General features: G+C 38.5%; 1 protein-coding gene across 2 annotated transcripts in view; it reads left to right on the plus strand.

The window, feature by feature from the left end:
• Nucleotides 1–5,917: 5,917 nt before the first annotated feature.
• The window catches only part of LOC117817552 (ecto-NOX disulfide-thiol exchanger 2-like), a 151,223-nt gene continuing 145,093 nt past the window's right edge, over nt 5,918–12,047 (plus strand). For both annotated transcript variants that reach the window (XM_034690291.1, XM_034690292.1), the window contains exons 1-2: nt 5,918–6,006; nt 6,324–6,422. In XM_034690291.1, coding sequence (XP_034546182.1) covers nt 6,332–6,422 — 91 coding nt within the window. In that variant the 5' untranslated portion in view covers nt 5,918–6,006; nt 6,324–6,331. The remainder of the gene's footprint in view (nt 6,007–6,323; nt 6,423–12,047) is intronic.

Here is a 12,047-nt window from a genome sequence, read left to right on the forward strand (position 1 = left end):
ACACCAAATAGTTTTTGTCCCTCTTGGGTTGAGGAAAGGCGATGTTTCTCATTATGAGCTGTTTCATCGGCCCTCAAGGGAGAGTTTGGGAAGAGGCAGGCGGTGAGAGAATGTCATCTCAACAAAGTAATAATCTTGAGTTTTTCAGGGTCAGCTTTTATAAAAGTTCATGATGCAGAATAACACAAGTAAGATAATAGTACATTGAAAATAAATATTGAGAAACAATGTCAATGAATCAGTGCACAGGAAAAATGTTGTTATTGCGAAACCTTTTGGAGTAGTCTCTACATTTGTTTTACTTCACCCTAATGTATTTTCTTCTTAAAAACCAAGACCCTTCCTACAAACAAATGTGTCTTGCTTGTAACCATCACTTGATCAGAGAAGAGAAATCATAAAAAATATCCAGCCATTATAATATCTGTGGGTATATGAATTAAATAATTCCACATTTGCCTTCGACCAGTACCAAAGGGATATTTTAATAGATTTAATTGCATTTAGTTATATCAAACTGAGCCGAGTTCCCCTAGAAACTGTGTGTATGTTGATATTTATTTAGCATTGCACAGTGAGCCTAAAGGAGGCCTTGATGAATAATAGGTGAAAACAGCATTAATTAGTTTTGCTGCACAGCTTTCCTTTAACTGATTCTGATTATATCTAATACAGTGGGAAAAAATAACCTGATGTTGATGATTAAAAACCTGCTTACCATTCAGGAAATAGACGGACAGGTTGTCTCCCTTTGTGTGGTGATGAAAGGTGATGTAAGGCAGGGAGGGGCTGGATTTTTTATTGGATGCTTTTCACATTGATTAAACATCAATCTAGTGCATTCACAGTCAGAATTTGTCCTTTTCTTTAAAATTCATTGTGCACTGCAGCGGTAGAAATCAAGACAAGTGTGCAGGACAAGGCATCAGGCTGGCACTGTAACTTAATTATAGTAACCTCCCAAGTCGAGGTCTCATGTTGCCTCCTGCTTTGCTTCACTCAAACAGATGTTAAAAATAAATCTGTTCTTAAGTTTTAACATCACATTCCTTTCTGGTGCTAAAATAAACTCTCTTAAATGACAGTATGGGAGCATACACTGTAGACTTCCCTGGAGGCTGAAAAAACAGAGCAATAAATTCACTCATACTCCAAGTGCCACATGGGATATGCTGTAGTCCTATATGTAACATATAATGACCATAGCCTCTACACACAGGGTAACATAGGCACATGTTTTACTTTCAGGACACAGCCTGGTGCTTGATAACAGGTTCCTCCTCATCACAAACATTGACCTTTTTATAAAAACACTGTGTTTACCTCCGGCAGACTGAATCGCTGTTAAAACCACCTCTCTACAATTTCCTCTATCACCCCGTGGTCGGTCATTTGGGCTCTGTGGCTTTCAGCTTTGGGGTAAATCTCCTCATCTGATCTCCGTGGATGTTGATCTGATGTGAATTCCTCAAAAGGTGTGAAGTCAATTAATTTCATACTCCAGTAATTCAGGAGGCTGCAATGACTTTGACAAGTGGAGGAGTGGTGGATGTACTTTTATTATAATCCAGTGCATTAGTGCAGTGTTCATAACACCAAATGATTACTGTTTCTAATATGCATGACTTTTCTAAGACATAAGCTGATCAACAATGTGAGCTGTATTCTACTCTTTGTTTGGCATTAATTAGCTGATCATCTGAGGATGACATTGAAACGACTTCCAGGAATGCTCTATTTCTCTTAAAGACGAACACCTCAGTTTTTAATCAGGCAGTTCTGGTGATCGGTTTTAATTTGAGTGTTTGAACTAAATCTTCAGTTGTGGATAAGCTGAAAGGACTTTGTTTACATTTTACCCTTTGCCATCTTGTCCTGTGAGCATGATTTCTACATACTTAAAGCTGATGGGAACTGGAATTACATTTTGTAGTGGATTTCAAAGTCTTTGTGTCCCTGGTTTCTAAGGATTCCATCTGTCTTTCCTTCTTCACTGTTTTTTTGTAGCTTTGCTTCTGTTTAAGGATTACAGGAGGAGTAACAAATAAAATCAACTGTTCCTTTAACCATTTTTTTTATCCAGGAAAGATGCTGTAGCAGGATTGTTGTTAGATATATACCTCACACTGAGTTGATTTAATTGCCCTCCAATCTTTCAGACTCCAAACTTGTGAATGATAGAATAAATACATGAATAAATGAAGACCTGTAACAAAATCATTCCCAGGTAGGTTCAGTAAAGAAAGGCCAGGCTCGTCTCTGTGACTTTTGGATGAAAGATAGCTGCTGATCAGCTGCCAGGACACTTGAAATGTCTCCATCTCTAAAGCCAGGATACAATTCTGTTAGAGCTCTGTGTCTGAATCAGCCAGACATCTGGATTAATGTGTGAAAGGATTAGGCTGGATTTCCTCCCTTCAGAGAAAGTGATGGAATCAGAGGTAGCTGAACTCAACCTGCTTTTATCCTTTTATTTTGGCCTGTGAATGTTTGACTTGTTCCATTTTTATGTCTTATTTTCCAAGTGAATAAAAAGAAAATATCTAGCTTTCAGTGAAGTGTAATACTGAAATGTTATAGTGGAAGTACAATTTATCTGACTAGATGTTAGGTATGTTATTTGGACAAAAAAATAAGAACTGCTTCCATTTAGTGTCTCCCAAAGAGCTTTTCGGAATGACTGGTTTCTCTGAGTGCATGAGAGTCTTTATTCATCTTAAAATACAGTAATTGTATTTAATGAAGGATACATTTGTCTGCTTTGCCATCACGCGGTATATGCAAGCTGAGTGCTGCTGGCTCTTGTTACAGGCACTGACTGTGTTCATGTTATCTGTTACCACTCACTACTTTCACTGTACTTTTTGGGGACAATGTCCATCTGTTCTTCTTTATGATCCATACACACTGTGAAAGATGAAATCATCTCTTTCCTTGTCGTTGTCCATCCTGGGAACTTGTTCCAGAAATTATATGTGTAGTACCAATAATGAATAGAAAATAATGTTAATTAACTTTTCAAGTTGATTCGTGCGTTATTAATTTGATGTGTGTTGGGTCGCACGTCATGGTCAGTCATCTTTTAGGAATAACGTCTAAAAGCTCGGGTTCTCATTTCTTAAATGCAACAATTTACTCTTTATTTGTTAGATATGAAAATAAATTAGTTGATTACCTTCATTTCATACAGTAAGGGATAACATTATTTAATCAAACTTGTCAGGGTTTAAGTTTTCTAACAATGCACTGACACAGATGGAGTCATACTTTAGCTCAAGTAAACAGCGTACAAGAAGTAACGATACATCCTTGTCTTTTGCTGACTGTAACATTGGAGTTCCACAGGGATCTATCCTCAGACCCCTTTTGTTTGTATATTAATGACCTGGCCCCGATTATCCCAGAGGTCCACATTCAGATGTACATAGATGACACAATTATTTACACCTATGCTTAAACAAGAGAGTAAGCTGGTATCAAACTCTCTGCAGTGTTTAAGTATCAAATTGACTCTTAAAGAGAGCAGCACTGTAGTGGTGTACTTTTCCATCAAGATAAAGAATGGGCATCAACCTGACATTGTCACAATTTTTTCTCTTGTTTAGTTTTGTATTTTCTTTGTGTTGTAATCTGTCTCTGATTTCCTGTTTTTTTTTTTTTGTAGTTCTACTTCACAGATGTAAATAAGCTTTACAGTAACTCTGGCTCAGCAGTTGTGCTGTGCAAGGTCCCTGTTCAATAAACCTATAAGCTTAACTACATTTCTATTAATTTTTTATAGGCTGAACAGAAACCTTCCATGGCTGGTCCTGCATGTGAGCCCTTACAGAACCAACTGACCCTTTCTCTGCAAAGTTGAATATCACAACATGGCTAGACCTGCTGTGATATTCACCTTGTTTAGTACTTGTTGAGATGTAAGGGGTGAAATGTGGCAAGGTGAAAGCCAGGCTGTATAGCTGAGATTCTTCACACAAATACAGTGATACTAAAAAGAGGGGACTATTTTTTTTCTTAAGGACAAATAAAATGGGTTTGTTTGATTTTTACTATTTGTGAAAAGATTATGTTCCTCTGAGGAAAAAGCAATTTACTCTTTAGTTTTATGTTAATTTTAAGATTTTAGACTCAGAAAGTGGTGGGATGTTTCACCCTGTCTGTTGTGTGAACAGTTTTCTGTCTGAATCTGAACCCTGCCTCCGAGTGATGGTGGCCTTGGTTTACCTGGGAGACTACTGACAGCTGCTGGACTGAGAATGAGGAGTGACACAGACAATTAAAGAGCTTGATTCAGCTCGGCCCGACCTTCTGATCAATATGTTCCCATTTGGAGGAGGCAGGCTAGAGACCGGCACTCTTTTTCTAGACTAATAAAGACGACACACAAAGCAGCCCCTGGGCTGGACTGCCAATACATCCAACACCTACATCGATTTTCATTACGGTTCTCTTTTTTGTGTGTGTATGAGCCGGATGCTGAGGAGGGTTAGGGTACAAGGGTGTAGTGAGAGATTTGGCTCAGGAGACAGTCTCTACATTATAACCCACAAGGCTGTCCCTTCATCACGCAGCATCAATCCTGAACAGTCTGAAGAGGTCTGATCCACGTCTGGAGGAGCAGTTTTTGTGTTTGTGATTGTGTGATCGTTCAAAACACATCAGCTAAAGCCTTCATTCATTATAACATCTGCAGTGGGGCGATGAAGAATCCACTGTGGTCATTTGAATCTCCTGAATAGATGCTGTTAGTAACTTATTCCAGTGACCAACTGTGTTTTATATTCTGTCTTAATGAGCAGTGATGTATCTTCAGGGTGTGTGATCCTTTTTCTGCTCATCTTCAGACAATCCCACATACAGTTGTCTGCTGTGGGAGGCTACCTTTGAGTTTCCACTCAAATGTTCAGGGATTACAGAAACATGGTCTGCTCATCATTTTAGCATTCAGTGCTGCATTAGAGGCCTTCACACCAACAATAGCACGATGGAAAAACAATGAAAGGGGTCATGAAAAGGTTGGCATTTTGCCACAGGGTGTAGGTAAAGAAGATGAGATACAAACCAACAAGCTGAGGATGAAAGCTGTTAATGTGAACACAGCAGTTTGTGTCCTTGTACTCCTCTGAGCTTTGACTGTACAGCCTCAGAAAGTTAATTATAGCAGTAATAACTCTCTCCTCCATCTCATTGCTGGGCAGCAAATTGCTGCTGTATGTGGTGAAGATTCATGCTGCTGGTCTTTTACCTCATATGTGTGCTTTTATAGTAATTGACCAACACAGTAATATTTGCTGAATGCTAAACAGTGTGCTGTTGGAGAAGAGAAGAGGGCCGGATGTGTGTTTCTAGGTTTTGTAGGGTCAATGGAAGCTAAGTTGTCAAGTTGGATTTGTCTTAAGCCTGGTTTGGGCATTACAACTTCATGTGGCTTATACCCATATGAGCTCCCTCTTTTCCCCTGGTGTGTTTGAGCAGCTCAGTGAGTAAACCAACAATAAGCTTGTTGATCATAAAGTTTCCTCGTCACCGAGTAGAGCTTTTTCCAAGTTTTTTGTCTGCTTAAGTCAGTGGTGACTGAAACTGAGCTGATTATGTTGAGCTGATAGTCCCTGTTGTTTAGTTATATATTTTCTTTGTTTTGTAATCTGTCTTTTATTTGCTGTTTTATTTTTTGTCTTGTTGCTCCGTGTGTTAATTAGTGATCCACGTCTTGTGTTGTAGTCCTTGTGTGTGTATTTTCTGTTGTATTTCTGAGCCAAGTTCTTTGTATTTCCTGATTTATTTGTAGTTCTTGCTCCCTGTGTGTCTGGTTTAGCTTTACTTCCTGCTCTTGTGTGTTTCCCATCACTTTGATTACCTTGATTAGTTTCACCTGTGTCCACACCTGTTGCTCGTTACCTAGTGTGTATTTAGTCTCTGTGGTTGCAGTGTTCTTTGTTGTTCCTGTGCTCCTTTTGGTTCCCTATTTTTTTCTGTTCTTTTGGATTCAGTTTTCTGGACATTTAAGTAAGTAATTATTTCATCTTTTGCATTTCTGTTCTTTTGTTCAATAAACCATCATGTAACAGGAAGAGAATTTGCACACACTGCATGCCTTCAGATACAGAGACTGTCAGTCTACATCTGAGTTTTAAAGTAGTACATTTATATCACTAATGTAGATCAGCCTTGAGGTTGTGCTATGGCATCTGAAACAGAAATGTGTTCTCAAAATGTTTTTTGTTGAAGTGCCATAGCTCTTAATGTTACTGAGAATCATGAATGAAGAGGCATTTTATTGTTTTCACAATGTTTTATTCATAATCTACTTTTATGTTCTCCAGGTTTCAACATGAAGCTGAAGCATTGCAATGACCTCTCTGCTGGAGTGAAGTGGCCTGGTGTTAAGAGGAACCTGCTTAATGACTGCAACAGCTTAAAAGGTACGATCTCATTGAATCTCATCCTCAGTCCATCCAGTAAGAATTGTAACTAGACATTGATCCACCACTGACATAGTGTATTTTGTCCTTGGCCTCTTTGTGTTCGATAAGTATGTCTTTGACATTCTTGGTATTAACTTAAAGATTCAACAACTCTCCAATGAATAAGTGTGTAACAGAAAAATTCCTCTCATCTTGGCTTTCTATAATTTTCATACAAAATAGAGCAAATATAACCTTGTTCGGAAGTAAAGCTGAGATCATTGAAAGAGAAAAAAAACCCTAAACCCTGCCTGTCAAAAGGGCCTACACACACCTGTAATGTTCTTACAGTGAGATGTCTTCATGATTTGTGGTAGATTTGAATAGGCTCAAAGTGAAGATGTCCTTCACTCCAGAGAAGCACTTAAAGTATTTCGCTGGCTGTTCTTTGTTGTCTCAGAGGCTCAGGTACTGTTTCCTGTTAATGCTGGAGTCTGCCTGTTTGTATATCCTACAGTTTGCTTTTCTCATCAGAATAATGATCTGTTATATTTATATTTGGGCAACACCACCAGATCTCTTGCTTGGTCAGGATGGTTTGATGACATGTCTGCACAGAGCAAAGAGACACTTTGGCTTTTTGGGAAGACTGTTTTCTCATGTCAGCACATACAGCACACTTTCTCCCATACTGTCTCCACATGAAGGGCATTCCAGTTGTACAACACATAGTGAGGCTCATATGGTTCACATTTTGTACATGAGCTGCAGTTCAAATACCATATTATAGTTGGATGGGGTGTTGGATCTAGCTGGATTGTCTGCTTATTTTTTAAAACAATTTAGTACAAACAAAACCATACGTCAGTTTTCAGATGAATCATTTCCCTGTGAAGCTATAAGGAGGAGTTCTGTTTGTGTCTTACCATTGTCTCCCAAAACAACCAGCATGTCTTTAGGAACAAACATGTTGCTAGCATTGCACAGTTAATTTACAAAATGTTAATTCCCAAGTCTGTGTCCAAAACACAATCAAGCTAATATGCAGAGGAGAGGAGTCAACAAATCTTGTTGCTTCATGCGTCAAGCCGGACTCATCAGTATGAGTAGTTACTCTCAATCATAATCAAACTAAGTGGAACTTGACAGTGTTAAGCACTCAAATGAGAAGTGACATTGTAGATGGTCTTGGTGGCTTATCCTGTTGTATTTGTTTGTTACATAATGGCTTTTAAATTAGAACATGCTATTTTGTGTGTTAACTGTAAGACTGTGTATAATGAGTGGTTGAGGATACATATTGAAGACACTAGTTTAGCAGTTACCATATCGTTCATTGAACCAGTTAAGTAGAGTTTTTTTTAACTTCCCTTATGTCCTTGTTAACAGATTGTCGTTGTAGTGACCTATCAATCACATGACACTTTCTAAAGCAAACCCTGCTTTACCAGTTTTCTCAAAATATAGAAAAATCTTACCTAAGATAATCAACGGTGAAGTAGTGATTTTTCACATGCTGCTGTAGTCAATTATACTTCTGACTTTTTTTCTTTCAAATTAAAAAAAAAAAAATGTGACAAATTCGTAATCGTATAATCACACATACGCAACTTTTTCTTCTCACACATTTTTGACATTTTTTTCAAATGTGACTTTATAACCTCTCAGATTTCCGACCTCCATTCTCAAAAACGTTCTACTTAATATTATATCTATATTTCTCTTATCCGGCTTGTTTTTTCTCTTTTTTTCCCCTTAAATGGCCCCAATACTCCACCATTGCATGTTCCTTACTCAGAGTGAAAACTTGATTAAACAGCAGAATTAGCTCCAGTTCCTCTGGCTCTCTGTCTTTGGGTCAGTCTTATCGCTGGAGAGAAGGAATCATTCTTGAGTTTCCCTGTGTGCAATTTGAAGTTGTTTTTGAGTCATGGCCACGCTTGCTCATCTCACAGCGCTGCAGCTACCCACCGGCCGAACACTGCGCACGCACGCACACAAACACTGTTTGTCAGGCTCTTAGCGGTTATTACACAGAGCAACTATTTGACATTTGAGAGCAGCTCAGTTACCTGTCATTCAGTTTCTAGTGCAGACATTTTACAGACCAGGACAATCACTGCCACTTAACAGCTGAACATACTGATGGAGCCATTTTCACTCAAGCGCTATGTGCATTTTTGTACTGCTCTTATTCATTTTCAGTCTGTTATGAAAGGTCTACACTTTAGTACTGCACTGTAAGAGGCTGAAATCACCAGTCTGGCTTTGTATGGGGAGGGACTTTTAAGTCGTTGTAATTTTCTGTGCTCTATAGGCCAGTATCTTTTATTCCCTGGTTGTGAAATTCAAGAAACTTTTACTTTCTTTTTAACCCCAAAACTTTCTTTTATTCTGGTCTCTAATTCTGAGACTTATTGACCACTAACACCAAACAAAGCTTGTGTTAATTCAAAGAATAGGGCTAAGTATTTTTCAACCCTCAGAAGTGCGCTTTACAGACGTAATGATAGAGCTAAACTTTGTTTCATAGCCATGTGCAACCAAAGGTAACCGATGCTTAATATGTCTGAAATTCATCAGGCTAGCTCTTACATTTCTAGAGACATTTTTTGTTTCTTCATGTTTTAAATCAGAATCAATGATTTTACTCTTAATGGTCATGTCAGGTTAAGGGCTATGACAAAGTAGTAAAGTACATGCCTACAGTTTTGCTCTTGTTAAGAATTAGACCAGTCTGAGTTATCCAATCTGATATTTTGTTTAATACTGCAGAGGGTTTTATAGCAGCTTTCTCTTGTTTGAGCATGTGTAAATAACAATGTCATCTGCGTACATCTTAATGTGGACCTCTGGGCTAATTAAGGGCAACATAACCTAAACAACAGAGGGCTGATAAATATAAATATATAAATAAATTCCCCTATGTCTTTTTCTTTGTCATCCAGATAATCTAAACCCTTAGATGATTATACATCTTAATATGATGAGAATCTTTAGCACCAGTTGAGAAATTACTACTTTTATATTCAATCATTTGAAAACCAATACTCAACACCTTTGCGTTAATAGTTGTAGTTTTGTGACCCGTTTGGTGGAATATTTATGTGGTGTCTAAAGAAAGAGAACTTAGTGGAGGTTTAATCAAACATTACTTTTAGAGAAAATTTGTGCACACACATTAAGTCAAGGATTAAGATTTACATTAACCTCTGACCTGAACCAACATGTCATTCACAGTTGCATGCTAATATTAGAACTCACCTTTTCTCTGCATGTGAGGCTGTCTCGCTCTGTATTTCTCTGCACCAAAAGCATGTGACACACACACAGCAGACACAGACAGTAAATTATCTGCTTAGCTCCACCTGTTTTCCACACTCAGGACTAAACTCTCGCTCACCTTTCTGCCTTCAGAGAGGAGAACAGATGTGATTCTCTGAACACTCAGCTCCTTACGCATCAATAACGACTGTCACTCAACACTGACAAATAGGATAAACTGTGGGAGCTCACAGCATTGAATCAACTTTCAGCCCTATTTACAATAGTCTTAATCTAATCAGTTGACTCCATCGTCATTATATCCTGCTGCCTACTCGGTGCCACTCACTGTTTTGTGTGGACTGCAGAAAATGACAAGTAAGTGGGCAAACTCTTACAGTCTAAAAAAGTGAAGCAGCCACCAGTTTGTTCAGTGAACTTATTTAAATCTGTAACGTCTTTATTTCTCTAACATTTTCCACAGCAGCAGTGTTCTGATGGTGGAAGCTAATTACAACATCCTGGACTCCTCTCTGCCTCCTGCCTCTTGTTTTCACAAAATTTGGATTTCTAGTAGGCTGAACCTGCTGTTGAAGCTCCTACACACACTCCAGCTCTCTCTTCCACTCCAACTCATACAAACACACACAGTGGTGATTTCAGTTGTTTGACTTAGTTTAGCAAAAGTTAGCAACACCTAAAGCTCTTCTCTGATGCAGATAGAAATGACAGTCACAGATTTGACTGGAGTTTTAATTGAGGATTTGTCAAGCTGCTGTCTAGACAATGAATATGGAAGACATACTAAGCTTCTGATTTCTGTGGGATTCAAAACATGTGTGGTTGGTTGTCTGATCACTCGATCTTTAACTTGAGTGAGAAGAATATGACTGTAAAAAGTTTACAAGATTTGTTTAATTGAAGTAAAATAACAGAAAACTAAACTGTCAGTGGAGTTGGCTGAACTCAGATAATTGGTCTGATATGTAATCTCTACATGATCTAAATGCTCTACTCCTATAGAAGTGGTTAAAGACAGTGACACATTAATTTCACTTGCTGACATGTTCATTATTGTGTGAAAGTCTCTGAAATGAAATACTGGTGCCACCAAATGACTGTGCAGCTAATGGGAAAATGTCAGCTGCAGAAGAAGCAAACATTTGAGCTCTTTGGGGGTTTTAAGTTCAAACAGCTTGATACCTGCTTAAATTGCAGCCTGGTTTACTTCAGAACTGGGAAGTCATACTTTAGAATTCTGCAGGGAACATATGACATAAAGCTTGTTTCAGTTCATGCATGTTTACTCAAAGTTATTCAACCAGAAGAGCTGCTGCTTGAAAGCTGCTGCTTTCAGTGAATCATGGGAAGTTGTCTCTGAAGTTATTTTGATGTTTGACACAGACCTTGATCGCATGACAAATCAAACTCTGACAGTGTAAACAAAGGCTTCATTACAGTCTTGTGTGGCATTTACAGAAAACTGGCCACAGTGTTATAGTCAGAGCACATAGGGAGAGTCGACCTCACAAAATGTCTTGAGGGTCATACTTGATCTACTGCTTACAAGCATGAATCAGCAAAAGTTTGACATCTTTCTTGAAATATGACTGAGTAATAGTCAAAATACTGTGCATGTTATTATATTTTGCTGATTAAATCAATGAATAGTTGTAGCTTTATTCCGTCAAATAGTCACAGCATTGCAAACAATGTACTTTATGAAAAAGTACACAACCTAGGTAGTGTTACAACAGTTCTTTGGTAACCATTGAGAAGTTTCCCTGGTGGGCGAGGGAGCAGACAGATATAAAGTAGAAAACTGTCATTAGTTCAGCCCCTTAAGAAAAAACATCCAGGAAACTAGAAGGCTGAAGGTCATTTCACTTTTTTTCCTCTCTCCACCATGTGAGCCTCACTGAGCTGCCTCCCTCTGGATGTCTGTTTCTCTGCTCCTGGTGTAAATTATGGCTCTGGGTATAAATAGGCTGACAGTCTGGCAGGGCCAGGTGGTCTAATCTGCCAGTTCAGTGTCCTGCTCCCCGCCTGGCAAGGTGGCAGGGACGTTGTTTGTCCGCACATTAACATCGGCCTCAGTGGACACAGATGGGCCAGTTCTTGTATCCTGATGAGACAGTGGAATTTTAAACACAGGAGACTCCTGATCTCTTAATAGTTGAGGACATAATACCAAATCTTATGAAGCGAGATATTTTAGGAGGACATCAAATGATCAATGAATTATTTGGGTAAATATTCTAAATAGAGAGAGATTAAGATCAGAATCAGTGGCTCCTGGTTTTCTTCAATGAATCTGCCTGAAAGTTTAATAGAGTTGTTATATCTTTCCTGTATCCATTGTGATTCTGTGTTGTTGTA

The sequence above is a fragment of the Notolabrus celidotus genome, chromosome 8 (genome assembly GCF_009762535.1).
Source record: "Notolabrus celidotus isolate fNotCel1 chromosome 8, fNotCel1.pri, whole genome shotgun sequence".
NCBI lineage: Eukaryota > Metazoa > Chordata > Actinopteri > Labriformes > Labridae > Notolabrus > Notolabrus celidotus.